At 45.7% G+C, this 17948-nt stretch overlaps 2 protein-coding genes across 7 annotated transcripts in view; one reads left to right on the forward strand and one right to left on the reverse strand.

Annotated features, from left to right (window-relative positions):
• The window catches only part of gabra5 (gamma-aminobutyric acid type A receptor subunit alpha5), a 103787-nt gene extending 86666 nt beyond the window's left edge, over window positions 1-17121 (reverse strand). The window contains exons 1-5 of one of the 3 annotated variants that reach the window (XM_078402103.1): window positions 16784-17121; window positions 15842-15969; window positions 14055-14176; window positions 13257-13324; window positions 12435-12655 (exon numbers count right to left, since the gene is read on the reverse strand). In XM_078402103.1, the coding sequence (XP_078258229.1) occupies window positions 12435-12655; window positions 13257-13324; window positions 14055-14176; window positions 15842-15909 (479 nt within the window). In that variant the 5' untranslated portion in view covers window positions 15910-15969; window positions 16784-17121. Of the gene's footprint in view, window positions 1-12434; window positions 12656-13256; window positions 13325-14054; window positions 14177-15841; window positions 15970-16194; window positions 16214-16634; window positions 16655-16783 lie in introns of those variants that run through there. The other 2 variants (XM_078402104.1, XM_078402105.1) reach the window with 2 other exon arrangements.
• gabrb3 (gamma-aminobutyric acid type A receptor subunit beta3) overlaps window positions 1-17948 on the forward strand; it is a 649138-nt gene that overhangs the window by 162261 nt on the left and 468929 nt on the right. The gene's annotated exons all lie outside the window — the stretch shown is intronic.

Consider the following 17948-nt stretch of genomic DNA (forward strand, 5'->3'; position numbering starts at 1 on the left):
CTCTTAATTAGTACAGGTGTCAGGGGTCACCTCAGAAGGCAGTGGAGGCCAATTCTCTGAATGCATTCAAGAGAGAGCTAGATAGAGCTCTTAAGGATAGTGGAGTCAGGGGGTATGGGGAGAAGGCAGGAACGGGGTACTGATTGAGAATGATCAGCCATGATCACATTGAATGGCGGTGCTGGCTCGAAGGGCCAAATGGCCTCCTCCTGCACCTATTGTCTATTGTCTATTGTCTATAAGGCAGAAGAATGGGATTGAGAGGGAAAGATAGATCAGCCATGATCAAAAGGCAGAGTAGACTTGATGGGCCAAATGGCCTAATGCTGCTCCTATGACTTATGACCTGTGAGCAATTTGTCAGCCACATTCACTGAGTTACAGGAGTGGTTACACTTCAGATGTATTTTCAGTTGAGAGACACAGAATGGAAACAGGCAAGTCAGCCCACCAAGTCCACGCCAACTATCGATCGCCCGTTCACATTGGTTCTATGTTATCCCGCCTTCTCATCCACTCCATCCACACTTGGGTCAATTTGCGGAGGACAATCGGCCTTCAAACCCACGCATCTTTTACGATCCAGGAGGTTGCCGGAGCGCCCGGAGGAGCCCCATGCGGTTGCACAAAATTTCCCTCCACACAGACAGCACCCAAGGTCAAGACAGAACTTGGGTCTCTGGCACTGAGAGGTAGCCACCCTTAAATTTTGTTGACTTGGAATTGCTTGGAAAGCTTGATGTTGTGAAATGGGGGGTGGTGTACAGGTGAAAGATGGAACTGAGATTTGGAACCTCAGCAGAATTCTTTTTTTTTTGATGTGCTGACATTTTAAATCTGCTCAACCTCATTGAGAATGTGTGGCAAGCTGATACTCAACCTCATTGAGAATGTGTGGCAAGCAGAACACGCCCAAAGTGCTACAGCTCTGTTCAGCTACATGTTATCCAAAAGACAATTTTTTCTCCCTGTAACTAGGGTGCAGGGGTTCTCTTATCATATCATATATTTACAGCCGGAAACAGGCCTTTTCGGCCCTCCAAGTCCGTGCCGCCCAGCGATCCCCGTACATTAACACTATTCTACACCCACTAGGGACAATTTTTCACATTTACCCAGCCAATTAACCTACATACCTGTACGTCTTTGGAGTGTGGGAGGAAACCGAAGATCTCGGAGAAAACCCACGCAGGTCACGGGGAGAACGTACAAACTCCTTGTGTGTCATTTTATTCTTTTTTTCCCCAGTATTTTGTTAATCAATTTAACTTGACCCTTTATTTCCCACACTGATCTTGAAGGTCACCCTCTCTATTCTTACTGGCTTGTAGCTTTGCTTTTCTGTCGTGGGTGAAACTGTGCTCAGTGATCCAAACATGCAAACACTTAATGCATTTGTAATGAAATTCACCGCCCTCTATTTTAATGGGATCTTAACTTGTTTATTTTAAAGCCATTAAGGTAGAAGGCAAAGAAAGGTTTCAGACAAGCACATTAAGTATTTATGGCCAAGAAGCAAAGAGCATGATTTCATAGAGACATAGTCATAGAGTCAGAGAGTCACACAGCGTGGAAACGGGCCCTTCAGCCCAACTTGCCCACACAACCAACATGTCCCATCTCCACTAGTGCCACTTGCCTGCCTTTGCCCATACCCCTCCAAACCTGTTCTATCCATTTACCTGTCTAAATGTTTCTTAAACGGTGCGATTGTACCTACTTCAACTATCTCCTCCAGCAGCTCGTTCCATGCACCCACCACCCTTTGTGTGAAAAAGTTACCCCTTGAATTCCTATTAAATCTTTTCCCCTTCACTTTAAACCTATGTTCTCTGGTTCTCGATTCCCCTATTCAACATTCTCCTACTCTCACAATGTCCTTTTTTGGATATCTTTGTTCATCGGTGTGTCTTCCTTTAAAGAGGAACTTTTAAGTGAGATATTTTAAAATTGACTTGTACAGTGCATTCAGAAAGTATTCAGACCCCTTCACTTTTTCCACATTTTGTTACGTTACAGCCTTATTTTTAAATTGATTAACTTCTTTTTTTTAATCATTAATCTACCCACAATACCCCATAATAAAAAAGCGAAAACAGGTGGTTCGAAATTTTTACAAAGTAATTAAAAATAAATAACTGAAATATCACATTTACATAAGTATTCAGACCCTTTGGTCAGTACTTTGTTGAGACACCTTTGGCAGCGATTACAGCCTCAGGACATCTTGGGTATGATGCTACAAGCTTGGCACACCTGTATTTGCGTGATTTCTCCAATTCTTCTCTGCAGATCCACTCAAGCTCTGTCAGGTTGGATGGAGAGTGTCGATGCACAGCTATTTTCAGGTCCCTCCAGAGATGTTCGATCGGTTTCAAGTCCGGGCACTGGCTGGGCCACTCAAGGACATTCACAGGCTTGTCACAAAGCCACTCCTGCATTGTCTTGGCTGTGTGCTTAGGGTCATTGTCCTGTTGGAAGGTGAACCTCCGCCCCAGTCTGAGGTCCAGAATGCTCTGTAGCAGGTTTTCATCAAGGATCTCTCTGTACTTTTCTCCATCTTTCCCTCGATCCTGACTAGTCTTCCAGTTCCTGCCGCTAAAAAACATCCCCACAGCATGATGCTGCCACCACCATGCTTCACCGCAGGTATGGTATTGGCCAGGTGATGAGCGGTGCCTGGTTTCCTCCAAACATGACGCTTGGCATTCAGGCCAAAGAGTTCAATCTTGGTTTCATCAGACCAGAGAATCATATTTCTCATGGTCTGAGAGTCCTTTAGATGCCATTTGGCAAACTCCAAGCGGGCTGCCATGTGCCCTTTACTGAGGAGTGGCTTCCGCCTGGCCACTCTACCATAAAGGCATGATTGGTGGAGTGCTGCAGATATAGTTGTCCTTCTGGAAGGTTCTCCTATCTTTACAAAGGAACTCTGGAGCTCTGTCAGAGTGACCATCGGGTCTTGGTCATCTCCCTGACCAAGGCCCTTCTACCTCGATTGCTCAGTTTGGCTGGGCGGCCAGCTCTATGAAGAGTCCTGGTGGTTCCAAAGTTCTTTAATTTAAGAATGATGGAGGCCACTGTGCTCTTCGGGACCTGCAATGCTGCAGAAATGGTTTTATACCCTTCCCCAGATCTGTGTCTCGACACAATCCTGTCTCGGAGGTCTACGGACAATTCCTTCATCTTCATGGCTTGGTTTTTGCTCTGACATGCACGGTCAACTGTGGGACCTTAATGTAGACAGGTGTGTGCCTTTCCAAATCATGTCCAATCAATTTAATTTACCACTGGTGGACTCCAATGAAGTTGTAGAAACATCTTAAGGATAATCAATGGAAACAGGATGAATCTAAGCTCAATTTTGAGTGTCATAACAAATTGTCTCAATACTTATGTAAATATAATATTTCAGTTATTTATTTTTAATTACTTTACAAAAATTTCTAAACACCTGTTTTTGCTTCTTCATTCTGGGGTATTGTGTGTAGATTGATGATTAAAAAATGAATTTAATCCATTTTAAAATAAGGCTGTAACGTGACAAAATGTGGAAAAAGTGAAGGGGTCTGAATAATTTCTGAATGCACTGTATGTTATGCCTGGCAAGGCCAACACTTATTGTCCATTGTAGCCCACCAAACTCAATAGGTTCCTACACCATCTCAGAAGGTAACTGGAAGTCAACTACATGAGTGTGTCTGGTTAAATATATGCCAAGAAAAAGCACAGTAAAGTTTCCATTTTACAAGAATGATCCCAGGAATGAGTAGGTTAACCTAAGATAAGTGTTTGTCAGCACTGGGCCTGTACTCGCTGGAGTTTAGAAGAATGAGGGGGGACCTCATTGAAACATACAGAATAGTGAAAGGCTTGAATAGAGTGGATGTGGAGAGGATGTTCCCACTAATGGGAGAGTCTAGGACTAGAGGTCATAGCCTCAGAATTAAAGAACGCTGTTTTAGGAAAGAGATGAGAAGAAATTTCTTTAGTCAGAGGGTGGTGAATCTGTATAATTATTTGCCAAGGAAGTCTGTGGAGGCCAAGTCCAGTGGATATTTTTAAGGCAGAGATAGATAGATTCTCGATTAGTACAGGTGTCAGAGGTTATGGGGAGAAGGCAGGAGAATAGGGTTAGGAGGAAGAGATAGATCAGCCATGATTGAATGGTGGAGTAGACTTGATGGGCTGAATGGCCTAATTCTACTCCTATTCCATATGACCTTATGACCATCCTGAATGAAATCAGTAAACATGATGTGTCTTCACAACAGTGCAACAGTGTTGTTATTAGCATGAATGTTATTGACATTAGTATTACACATTTTTAATTTCTCCAGATGTTATGGTTAGATTTAAGCTCATTCCACTACATCAATTAGTTAAGGTTACCGAACACTAGTCAACTGACCGAACCAGTACATAGACATGGAACATAGACTGCTGGAAATTGCAGAGAATTGTGGATACAGCCCAGACCATCACACAAACCAACCTCCCTTCCTATTGACTCCATTTACACCTCGCGCTGCCTCGGCAAGGCCAGCAACATAATCAAGGATAAGTCGCACCCCGGCCACTCCCTCTTCTCCCCTCTCCCATCGAGCAAAAGGTATGGAAGTGTGAAAACGCACACCTTCAGATTCAGGGACAGTTTCAGCTGTTATCAGGCAACTGAACCATTTTACCAACAACTGGAATGGAGCCCTCAGCTCCCTCATTGGAGACCCTTGGACTATCTTTCATCGGACTTTACTGGACTTTATCCTGCACTAAAAGTTATCCACTTTATTTCCCCTCATCGTGTATCCGTACACTCTGGATGGCTCGATTATAAAGATGTATTGTCTTTCCGCTGACTGGTTAGCATGCAACAAAAGTTTCTCACTGCACCTCAGTACATGTGACAATAATCTAAACTCAAACTCATTTGTATAATATCTCAATAGCAGATTATTCCTTTTGCTCTTTCCTCCTCTTCCCTCATTGCCATCTCTAAACATGTTACAGCTCCAATTTCTCCCAGGTCTGATGGAAAACCATTGACCTGAATCATTGACTCTTTTTCTTTCCCCACAGATGCAGGCTGACAGGCTGAGCACTTAGTGTCAAAGAGTCAAAGAGTGATGCTCATGCCTTTATTTCAGATCCACCAAAAGCATTTTTCTTTTGGATTCCTGGTTAGTTTGTTGCCTCGTCTCTGCATCTCTCCATTAGGTTTCCATCCAAGTCCAATTCGACACCCACCTCTGCTCCCTTCCCTCTTGTGTCCACCCCCATACCCGCCTCCTGATTCTCCTGGGGTTACCGAAGTTTCCAGTTCGAAGGTATCACAAAATGCTGGAGTAACTCAGCAAGTCAGGCAGCATTCTAGGAGAGAGGGAATGGGTGACGTTTCCGGTCGAGACCCTTCTTCAGACTGAGAGAGTGTGCTGCCTCGCTGCTCCCCCTCTGTGACCCGAAACGTCACCCATTCCCTCTCTCCTGAGATGCTGCCTGACCTGCTGAGTTACTCCAGCATTTTGTGATACCTTCGATTTGTACCAGCATCTGCAGTTATTTTCCTACACGAAGTTTCCACTGAGCTTTTCACTGTTTGCAACCAAAAGTCAGAACATATTTAATGCTCGGTGGGGCAGTGGTAGAACTGCTGCGTAACAGCGCCAGAGACCCGGGTTCGATCCTGAATATGGGAGCTGTCTGTACGGAGTTTGTACGTTCTCCCCGTGACCTGCGTGGGTTTTCTTCGGGATCTCCAGTTTCCTCCCTCACTACAAAGACGTACACGTATGTAGGTTAATTGGCTTGGTATCTTTGTAAATTGTCCCTGGTGGTGTGTAGGATAGTGTAAGTGTGTGGGGACCGCAGGCCGGCATGGTCTCAGTGGGCTGAAGGGCCTGTTTCCACGCTGCATTTCTAAACTAAACTAAACTAAAATATGGAAATTTATCTCTGTCACAATTTATTTTCCCCAGTAGAATTCTTTCTCTGAGTAGGTGACTTCAAATGACTTTGCTTGACAGTTACCACAAATAGAGAGAGGTCACGTTCAAAGGCACCTATAACCATACAATTCACACCTGTACCAATCATAATGGGCCTCCTGTGGCTGACATGATCATCAAGATATAAATAGATGGTTTTTATTTATGAACCAGACATGACACAGACCGTAGCTCACTCCTGACTTTCCAGCTTGTGTTTTATCATCAAACCAGGTAGATAAGGCAGTATGGTGATTAACTTCCTGGTCCTGTAGACTTAGATGGCTGGATTATTTCACTTGGCCAGTTTACAGCCCAGCGGTGTAAATACTGATTTGTCCAATTTCTAGTAATCATTGCATTCCCTATCTCTCCACCCTTACCCCACTCTAGTCATCTTATCAGTTCATGTTCATAATATATAAGAGCAGAAATCGGCCATTCGACTCATCAAGTCCACTCCGCCATTCAGTCATGGCTGATCTATCTTTCCCTCTCAACTCCTGCCTTCTCCCCGTAACCCCTGACACCCGTATTCATCAAGAATCTATCAATCTCCACCTTAAAACCCCCCTAGTTTCACTGTTCGTATCCCTTCATTATCACCTCTTCCACAGCCCAACAATGCATCATTGTGGGCTCCATCTTCCCTGAGTCATCGGTGCCGGCTCCGATTTGTACTGTACCTTTTCATACCTCTCCCCTGGCTCTCAGTCTTGACCCAAAAAGACACCTATTCCTTCTCCCCAGAGATGCTGCCTGACCCATTGAGTTACTCCAGCATTTTGTGTCTGGCTTTTGCTGGATTCTTATCTGGAGATGCAGGGTTGATTCCTACCATGGTAGCTGATGAATTTAAATTTGATTAACTGAATAGAGATGGATTGAAATGCTAGACTCAGCAATGATGAGCTTGAACTGGATGTGGCTTCAGATGCTCTATCCTAGTTGACTCTTAAAGGTGGCACAGTGGCGCAGCGGTAGAGCTACTGCCTTACAGCGCCAGAGACCCGGGTTCGATCCTGACTACGGGTGCTGTTTGTGCGGAGTTTGTACATTCTCCCCATGACCTGCATGGGTTTTCTCTGAGATCCTCTGTTTCCTCCCACACTGCAAAGATGTATAGGTTTGAAGGTTAATTGGCTAGGGATAAATGTAAATTGTCACTAGTGTGTAGGATATTGCCAGTGTGTGGGGATTGCTTGTCGGTGCGGATTCGGTGGGCCAAAGGGCCTGTTTCCGTGCTGTATTTTTATACTAAACTAAACTTAATTGTCCTCTTAATCAACCAATACATGAAGTTCAGGGAAAAAATAGCTGCTGGAAGAACTCAGTGGGCCAAGCAGCATCTGTGGAGGCAGAGGGATGGTTGACGTTTCAGACTAAGACTTTGCATCAGGATCCAAAAAGTCAAGCATCAACTTCACGACTAATTTCCATCCTGCACTCAAATTGACTTGGACCATCTCCGACTTCTCCCTACCGTTTCTGGATCTCACCGTTTCCATCACAGGAGACAGAATATTGACCGGCATCTCCACTACAAACCTACTGACTCCCATAGCACAAACACAATCATACTTTATTAGCCAAGTATGTTTTGCAACATATGAGGAATGTCATTTGCCACACAGTCATAACTATCTAGACGACTCTTCTTCCCACCCTGCTTCCTGTAAAGACTCTATCCCCTACTCCCAATTCCTCCGTCTTTTGCCGCATCTGCGCCCAGGATGAGGTTTTCCATACTGGATCATCGGAGATGTCCTCATTCTTTAGGAAACGGGGGTTCCCCACTTCCATTATAAATGAGGCTCTCACTCGTGTCTCCTCGATATCCCTCAGCTCCACTCTAGCTCCACCTCCCCCCATTTGCAACAAGGATAGAGTCCCCCTTGTCCTCACCTTCCACCCCATCAGCCGTCGCACACAGCATATAATCCTCCAACACTTTTGCCACCTCCAACGGGATCCCACTACTGGCCACGTCTTCCCATCTCCACCCCTTTCTGCCTTCCGCAGAGACCGTTCCCTCCGCAACTCCCTGGTCAACTCGTCCCTTCACACCCAAACCATCCCCTCCCCAGGAACTTTGCCCTGCAATCACAGGAGATGCAACACCTATCCCTTTACCTCCCCCCTCGACTCCATCCAAGGACCCTGACGGTCTTTTCAGGTGAGGCAGAGGTTCACTTGCATCTCCTCCAACCTCATCTACTGTATCTGCTGTTCCAGGTGTCAACTTCTGTACATCGGCGAGACCAAGCGCAGGCTCGGCGATCGTTTTGCTGAACACCTCCGCTCAGTCCGCCTTAACCAACCTGATCTCCCGGTGGCTCAGCAATTTAACTCCCATTCCCAATCTGACCTTTCTGTTCTGGGCCGCCTTTATTGTCAGAGTGTGGCCCAGCACAAATTGGAGGAACAGCACCTCATATTTTGCTTAGGTAGCTTACACCCCAGCGGTATGAACATTGACTTCTCTAACTTCAAATAGCCCCTGCTTTCCCTCTCTCTCCATCCCCTCCCCCTTCCCAGTTATCCCACCAGTCTTACTGTCTCCGACTACATTCTATCTCTGTCCCACCACTCCCCTGACATCAGTCTGAAGAACGGGTGTCGACCCAAAACATCACCCATTCCTTCTCTCCAAAGGAGAATATGCCTAGGTGATGTTTCGAGTCTGAAGAAGGGTCCCGACCTAAAATGTCACCTCTTCATGTTATCCAGAGATGTTGGTTGATCTATTGATTTACTTCAGCACTTCATGTCTTATTTGCTTAGCTGGTTTAGAAGGTTGGTAATTTCTCCCTTCCTCCTCTGTGGCTGAATAGAAAGAGCACACACCATCTGTGAGGCCAAGAATTCCAAAGGGAATTCAGTTCATTTTGATACTCCCTACCATTTGCACTCTCCATTTAAAATCCGCTTTAAAGACTTTCCCCTTGAGTGAGAAGGTTGTGGGTTTCCAGGTCCGCACTACAAACTTGGGCAAAAAGCTTAAGGTTACCAATCCTATGCGATAATCGCAGTGTTGGTGCCATCTTCTGAATGAGATTGCATAACACCATTTCCAGGAAGATCAGAGAAATCCCCTTCAGTATCCCAGTCAATAGTCATCCCTAATCAATACAACCATGCCGGAATACCTTGACCGTATACTTGTAAATCACACCGTGGGTCAAAAGGCTGTTATGATTCCAGATGTTAAACTGTGGTTTTTTTCTACATTTAATAAGCGAGCATTGTTACTTATCCTGCTTAAAGACACCGGCCAGCTACCTCACCAAACTGCATTATAACTATCCCCTCTATCCTTGAACACATCAATTCATCTATCCCGAGCGAGAAGAAGATTCAGAACGCAATATTGTTGAGGAGCAGTGGACATGTCAAAGAATTAATAGAAAGTCTATGGGAGACTTTCAAAGGAGAAAATGGAAGATGTAAATGATAGTTGCTTAGGGATACATTAGATCTTACGGCTACAGGAGAGAAAGAGAAACCATCCCAAGAATAATCCATCGTGGCAGCTGTCAGACTGAACTGAAATTCTAGATGAACAAGAATATTCCTCAATTCTACATAAAATGAAACCATCTTACTTTCCTTCTGGTCACCATTACTTTCAATTTTAATTTTGCTCTCCCTTCTCCTGCCCAATTCCAAATGGTACAAATCACCAAGATTACCCATCACCCTGGTTACTGAGGTACACCCATTCCAGCAGTCCTATGTTCTCTTAGGGGTGTGCAGTTTTGGTCTCCAAATTTGAGGAAGGATATTCTTGCTATTGAGGGCGTGCAGCGTAGGTTTACTAGGTTAATTCCCGGAATGGCGGGACTGTCGTATGTTGAAAGGTTGGAGTGGCTAGGCTTGTATACACTGGAATTTAGAAGGATGAGAGGAGATCTTATCGAAACGTATAAGATTATTAAGGGGTTGGACACGTTAGAGGCAGGAAACATGTTCCCAATGTTGGGGGAGTCCAGAACAAGGGGCCACAGTTTAAGAATAAGGGGTAGGCCATTTAGAACTGAGATGAGGAAAAACTTTTTCAGTCAGAGAGTTGTGAATCTGTGGAATTCTCTGCCTCAGGAGGCAGTGGAGGCCAATTCTCTGAATGCATTCAAGAGAGAGCTAGATAGAGCTCTTAAGGATAGCGGAGTCAGGGGGTATGGGGAGAAGGCAGGAACGGGGTACTGATTGAGAATGATCAGCCATGATCACATTGAATGGCGGTGCTGGCTCAAAGGGCCAAATGGCCTCCTCCTGCACCTATTGTCTATTGTCTATTGGGTCAAGCAATGAGCGTTCACATCTCGGCCCTGTTTCCACCAATCATTCCACCACCACCCATGAGAAGAGCAAGACACAACTGTACGTTGATGCCGAGAAGTGTGTTCAGCTCTGGCTGAACTATTTCTAATCTTGTGATGTGGACTCGATAGGAAGAAGATATTCTCTTAACTTACTCTGATCACTATGCTACTCCTTTGTCTTCAAACCCCTTCTCTCAATATTAATCCCATCCAAACTGTCCAAAGTCTTCCTCGAAAAATCTTTAACCACCTCGCCCATCATCTTCACTCACTTCTATTAGTTCAGTATGTCCCAACAAAATTATTATCCCAACTTACTCAACTTATTCTCTGGATGCTTTCAAGAGAGAGCTAGATAGAGCTAGATAGAACATTTTCTATGTTTCTTACGGATAGCGGAGTCAGGGGGTATGGGGAGAGGGCAGGAACGGGGTACTGATTGTGAATGATCAGCCATGATCACATTAAATGGCGGTGCTGGCTCGAAGGGCCGAATGGCCTACTCCTGCACTTATTGTCTATTGTCTATTATCTTACACATCCTTCACTCTCTGATAGTTTGATAATTGAACTTGAATTTGCAAAATGGTGTCAAAAACGTGGTGACTCTTGTGCACTGTCTCAATGTGATCTAATATTCTTGCACTCTTGTAGTGAAGTATGATTGCGCCTAAGTATAGCTCTCTTTTTACTAAACTGTACGCAATAATGGAATTTCACTCTACCTAGGTACCTGCGACAATAAAGTACCATTGAACCATTGATCCGATGACTCCAGATTCCCGTGCATCATTTGCTGTCTAACAGTACAGACCTTAGTCACATTGTACCAATCTCTCGGGACTTTCTTCACAAAACCTTAACCCTCTCTCACAACTTGGTCACAGTCACAGAGTCACAGAGCCACACAGTGTGGAAACAGGCCCTTCAGCTCAACTTGCCCACACCTGCCATATGTCCCAGCTACACTAGTCCCACTTGCCCACCATTTGGGCCAGGCAGCATCTCTGGATAAAAGGAATAGGTGTCATTTCAGGTCAAGACCCTTAGGAATGCTGGTGTTTCGGGTCGAGACCCTTCGGAACGGTGACATTTCAGGTCAAGATCCTTCTTCAGTAACAGGGTCTCGACCCGGAACATCACCTATTCCTTTTCTCCAGAGATGCTGCCAGACCCGCTGAGTTACTCCAGCTTTTTGTGTCTATCTTTGGTAGCTAATTCTCTAGCTGCTGACCTGAACGTTGAACAGAACTGGATAATATGCTCTTACAAGAAAATAGAGCAAGTATTTCAAAGTTGATAAATCTCCTTAAATTGCACTAATTTATTTTTCACAAAAAAAACCATATCACTGGAATTTGTGCTAGGGAAACTTTAAAATCCCAACAGTACCAAATGAAGATTTTTATTTACAAAGACAGGGAGCCATCCTGTGGTAACTAATGAGTATGGCACCAGATTTTCAGACAAAGAAAATATCAGCCTACACATCGTTCTTTGACTGGCAAACACTTCAGCCCTGTATTGACAAAACAAACATCAGCATTCTTTCCGTAATAGCAATGGTGCAGAAGCATTTAGGATTTAATTCGTAGTATTTGATTTCAACTTAAAATCATATGGAACCAGTGAGTTGTTGGTTACTGGAACTGAGCTACTAATTAACAAAGACAAGGGCTAATTTGGATTTTATCTCACACAATTAATCTTAGTTACTGTTCTTTCTATTGCAGTAATTGAGTATAAGTCTAAACACGAGAAGAGCAATGGAATAATTCTTAACAAAGCATATTTTAAATTACTTTCTATGTAAATAGACCAGCTATCCGATAATGAAAAGTACAATCTACGAAAAGAAATCTCGTCAGATTAAACCTTGGTTTAAGACGTTGAAATTCATTATGTTTATCCTATTTAATTATTCCCCCCCCCCCCCCCCTTATAAACAAAGATGAATGTTTAACCGTGCTAGTCTACTGTAATGTTTTTTTTCTTTACAATTCAGTATTATTCTGTCATATGTTGGAAAAATAAGAACATGCTTTGAAGGCTTAATGAGTATGGTTTTAACGTTCATTTTCTTTGGGCATTGAGAGCGCATGGAATCCTGGAAACCCTCGGGCATTACCTCATGGTGTAGAGCAGCGTACCGTCCTCGACCAGCCTGAGCAACTTGTTCGGGGTGGTCATGTTGTGAGCAATGGACTTCTTGCCGTTGTGGAAGAACGTGTCTGGAGTCCATATCTTACTGGCCAGCATGTTATTCAAGGACAGGCGCTGCATTGGCCCCTTGAACTTCAGCCGTTCGTCCTTCCAACTCTGACGGAAGAATACATCGATGGTGTACTCCTGTAAGGGGGGGTGCAGAAAGCGGTGACTATTTGGAACCGCCAAACGCAAAAAAAAAAGGTTGTATCAATTTCTGATGGTAGACGCAAAAAGTGCGTCTCAAAGGGTCAGACAACATCTCTGGAGAAAGGGGATCGGGTTGGAACCCTTCGGACTGGAAGTGGAGGTGGGGTGGGGGTGGTGGACTGGAGGTAGGAAAAGGCCAGAACAAATCAGGGATGGTAGCGGATGACCAAGGGAGGGTGGATTCCTTAATGGCCCATTGTTGGCTCGGGAAGAGGTGATATCATCGGGATACAAGGATGCGAACAGTGGAACTAGTAGGATGACTAAGGTGGGGGGGGGGGGGGGGGGTGGGGAAAGGGAAAGCAGGGGTTACTTGGAATTAGCGAAATCAACCTTCATACCGCTGTGTTGTAAGCTGCCCAAGCGAAATATGAGGTGCTATTCTTCCAATTTGCGTGTGGCCTCACTCTGACAGCGGAATAGGCACAGGAGAACAAGATCGACCATGGGAATGGGAAAGGGGGGGGGGGGGGGAGTTGTTAAAATGTTTAGCAAACGGGATATCGAGTGGGCCATAGAATTTCAGATGACTTACCATTTCAGTGTCCGACACGGGACCAAAGCTTGTAACGTAGATATCAGTTTTAACTTCGGTTATTGTTTCTACAAAATGCCAAAAAGATAAAGAAGTAAGCCTTTGTCGTTTTATCCATCACTGTTCTTCAATGTCCCATCAATGTTCTTTCGCCATTTGTGGCTACCAAGTTCAACGTTAGTTAAACATATCATCGCTCAGTGCCGGAGGTCTTAATTGACCTCTTTCGCTTTTAGATGGAACAATTCCACTAGACTTGTTCGTAATTAGCCAGCTGGTAATGGGCTCGTTTAAGACAACAAACTTAGCATTCCAAAAACCCAATGTTCCCTTGGGATTCGGGCCGGCACTTATTGTGTTGGGGGAGTCCAGAACAAGGGGCCACAGTTTAAGAATAAGGGGTAGGCCATTTAGAACTGAGATGAGGAAAAACATTTTCAGTCAGAGAGTTGTGAATCTGTGGAATTAATTATCTGCCTCAGAAGGCAGTGGAGGCCAATTCTCTGAATGCATTCAAGAGAGAGCTAGATAGAGCTCTTAAGGATAGCGGAGTCAGGGGGTATGGGGAGAAGGCAGGAACGGGGCACTGATTGAGAATGATCAGCCATGATCACATTGAATGGCGGTGCTGGCTCGAAGGGCCGAATGACCTACTCCTGCACCTATTGTCTATTGTCTATTGTGTCGATGTGCTTAAAATGGACGGCCGATGTCACCAAGAGACACACTCGAATGGCATTTAATCGGATTCGAGGGGGGGGGGGAGCAGCGAGTGCGGCAATAATGAAGAGATCTCACCTCCCAGACCAGGTCTGAGCCTGTTATCGTATCCGTCCAGAAGACTGTCCAATATTCGAGTGAAGATTGTGATGTTGTCATTGTTCCGTTGCTTCACCACTGGAGCGACACTCTGCGAAAAACTTTGAAACGGGTTTACGTGTAAAGGGTAGGATGAGGAAGGAACTGCAGATGCTGGTTTTCACCAAAGATAAGACATAAAATGCTGGAGTAACACGAGACGCAAAAATTGATTTGTCCCGCCGAGGCATTCCAGCATTTTGTGACCATCTTGCATGTCAAGGGTAATCGGAGGTACCGCAAAATGCTGGAGTAACTCAGCAGGTCAGGCAGCATCTCAGGAGAGAAGGGATGGGTGACGTTTCGGGTGGAGACCCTTCTTCAGACAAGGGTAGTCGGGTTCCCTCCACACGTTAAATTTCCAGCTAATTTAATCAACTCATAAGCTTTCGTAGAACCCGTAGCTTGATGGGCGAGGTTATGTCTCGACTCGTGAATAATGTTCTGTTTCGAAGCCGTCTCCAATTACTCCAAGGATAGGCACAAAGTGTTGGAGTAACTCAGCGGGTCAGGCAGCATCTCTGGAGAAAATGGATAGGTGACGGTTCGGGTCGTCGGGCCCTTTCTTCGGACTGAAGAAGTCTGAAGAAAGGGTCTCGACTTCTCCAGTCTGAAGATCCTTCTGCGGACTGAAGAAATGTGTAGAAAGGTCACATATCCATTTTCTCCTGAGATTCTGCCTGACGTGCTCAGTTACTCCAACATTTTGTCTCTATCTTTGGTATGAACCAGCATCTGCAGTTCCTTTTTTATTACTCCAATTATTCCAACATTTTGACGCGACTGGGTTGGTGATTTGCTTGGACGGAAGACGATTCTGGTTATAGTACATTAATTTAACGTTCAAACTGAGCCCACGTTACTTCTCATGCCAGAGCAGAGAGCGGAACATGCAGTGGCCTTAACCTTTTCCCCATTGCATCGTTCAACGCTAGCCGAGACAATTGACTCAAAGGGCAATATTAATGCGGTCGCCTCCAGAAAATATATGTTTGAGTAAGGCACTATTTTTAGATGGTTGGTCCTTGGGGGATGTTAACTGGGCGTTACATTTAGAGCGAGCGACGTTCAAGTGCAGCCCTTCATCTCCAATCTAACGTGAATGTTAATGGTTATAGGGTTGAAAATGTATGGATCTGGCAAGATAAATCCAGTGTCAATTATTCTGAAGTCACCCAAGTCGTACCAGCTTCAAAGTCGTCTTGTTGAGTCTCATTGTCTGAACTCGTTCTCGCCTATCACACGGCTAACAATTGCATGTTTCCTTTATCATCGTTACTTTTTTTTTGTTCATCTTTCATTCGTTTGTTCTATATCTCTCTCCATCACCGTCTATATCTCTATTTCCCTTTCCTCCCGACTCTCAGTCTGAAGAAGGGTCTCGGCCCGAAACGTCACCCATTCCTTCTCTCCCGAGATGCTGCTTGACCTGCTGAGTTACTCCAGCAATTTTGTGAATAAACCCATTCCCTTTCTCCAGAGATGCTGTCTGACCCGCTGAGTTACTCCACCAAATTTTGTGTCTACCGTCAATTGTGTGTGCGGGGGCGGTCTGTCTTTTCACTGGTGTAGTTTACAGGAGTGAAGGATCACAATAAATCGAACTCTGTGCGGGTTCATTATATATCAACCGTGCGCTTGGTCTGGTAAGGTGCGACACGAACGGGTCGATCATTGCGAACTGCGAGCCCGCCGGAAAACTTGGTTTGGGGAACTGTGCAACTTACCTCTGTCGCCAGGTTAGGCTCGACACGAGGAGCAACGCGCCCAGTCGGTACAACCAGCCAACGCCCATGTCCACAACACGCTGACTTCAGATCATTCCAATCCCGACCAAGTCTTGCCCAAGGTTGCCCTGAATCAGACAGAGGGGCAGCGTTGAGTAGACCGGCAGACCCGCTATTACCTCTGCACAGGCATCGACCGAACAGAAAATATCACCTCGCTTCACACCCCCGCGGTGGGGATGTGATTTAAAATCGCCACGGGGACACACATACATACATACACCTTGTGTCAACGTACACCAGCAATAAATAACGCCCGTAACATAACATGAAATCATTCCCATTTTAACTACCTTCTCAGTCATTGGTGGGTGTAACGAGGGTTTGGACTAACACAACGCTTGATAAACGCAAACGACCAATAAAACCCGGTGCAGGTAGCGCTTTTCTTCCAGTTATACACACACACGCACACACACACACACGCACGCACACACACACACACACACACACACACCCACACACACGCACGCACACACACACACACACACACACACACTCAAAATAATGTAGACATCCGAGCTATTGTACCAAATCTGCCACTCGAATAATAGAATCCAGCAATATCACCCACCGGAGCTGTTTTGTTCCGCAACTCGTGTTTTTGCAGATGTTCCCCCCCCCCCCCCCCTGTACAATGCGTTAGAGAACAAGGCACCGAATCAATATCCAAAACACACTTCCAATCGTCCAGACAGACCATGCATTCTGATTGCCTTCCAACTTTAAATACCTGGTGGCTTGAAAGAATGTCACTTGGCGCTGTCTTTTCAGCACCAGTCACACGAAATAAAATCCGCCCGGTGCAGGCAGCGGTAGAGAGATTTCTACCCCCCACCACCACCACCAACACCACCACCCCTCCACCCCCAGAATCTGTACCTTGTCCTTCCTCGTTCAGCGTCCAGTTGGCAGGCTCGCTGTCTCCCTTGCCCGTTTCATCGTGGGGCAGGGGTGAATGCTGGCTGGAACCGGGCTGTGCGGATCAGAGGGGGAGCCCGAGTAGTCAGTCTCATGCACGCCAATTTAGAGGGGGGAATGAAAACCCCCCAGCGGCCGGCCGCTGCTGGTGCTGATGCTGATGTTGATGCTGATGATGATGATGCCTTCTCTTCGCCCCCCTCTCTCCGGCTCTTGTGCCTTTGCGGGTTCCCGCGGACCAGCAGTGCACGCTTTTTTTTTCTGGGACCGTTCACGGTTGGGTGAAGGCAAGCAGAGCTGCTGCAGAGTGCGGAGGATGCGAAGGGAAGGGGGGGGGGGGGGGAGGTGGGGGGGTTGGAGATGGGATGGCAGTCAGAGTCAGCCCTGGGTAGGGTTAGGCTTCGACTGTGCAGTGAAACGAAGAGGCGAGCAAGGCCACACCCTCCTCTAAATATGTCTCTCTCGAAATTGGGAAGTGGCAGACTGGGAATTTGTCGGCCAAGAGTGACTGTACAATCTCTCGCCTCCACGCAGTCGTTGCCTTTGCAAAGAACCCGGCAAGAAGCGAGTTAAAATTGTGCAGGGACCTTCCCTCAGGTGGACAATGGGCAAATTCATTGGCTCTGGATGTGAGAAAGAACCACAGACTTGAACCAAACATGACAAGTTTAAAACCGGACGCGGAGAATTCCCAGCTATCTCTGCTCATGTTTCGGATTTCCAGCATTTGCGGTTTTAACTGAGAAGTTTGAGATGTAGCTGGTACAATTAAGGAGTTTGGGGGAGGGGGGTGAATTCTACTCGGGCTCCCCTCTGATCCGCACAGCCCGGTCCCAGCCAGCTGAGAGAAGGTTTCCTCCACCAGACTGTTGTGGGAGGGCTCAAGGCGAGTCTAGTACCAGAGGCCATAACCTCAGAATAAAAAGATGTGCCGTTAGAAATGAGATTAGGAGGAATTTCTTAGATCAGAGGGTGGTGAATCTGTGGAATTCATTGCCACAGAAGGCTGTGGAGGCATATTTTTGAAGGCAGAGATTGACAGATTATTGATTAGGTTCTTGATTAGTAAGGGTGTCAGGGGTTATGGGGTGAAGGCATGAGAATGGGGTTGAGAGGGAAAGATAGA

The sequence above is a fragment of the Rhinoraja longicauda genome, chromosome 7, assembly GCF_053455715.1.
Source record: "Rhinoraja longicauda isolate Sanriku21f chromosome 7, sRhiLon1.1, whole genome shotgun sequence".
NCBI classification, from domain to species: Eukaryota; Metazoa; Chordata; class Chondrichthyes; order Rajiformes; family Arhynchobatidae; genus Rhinoraja; species Rhinoraja longicauda.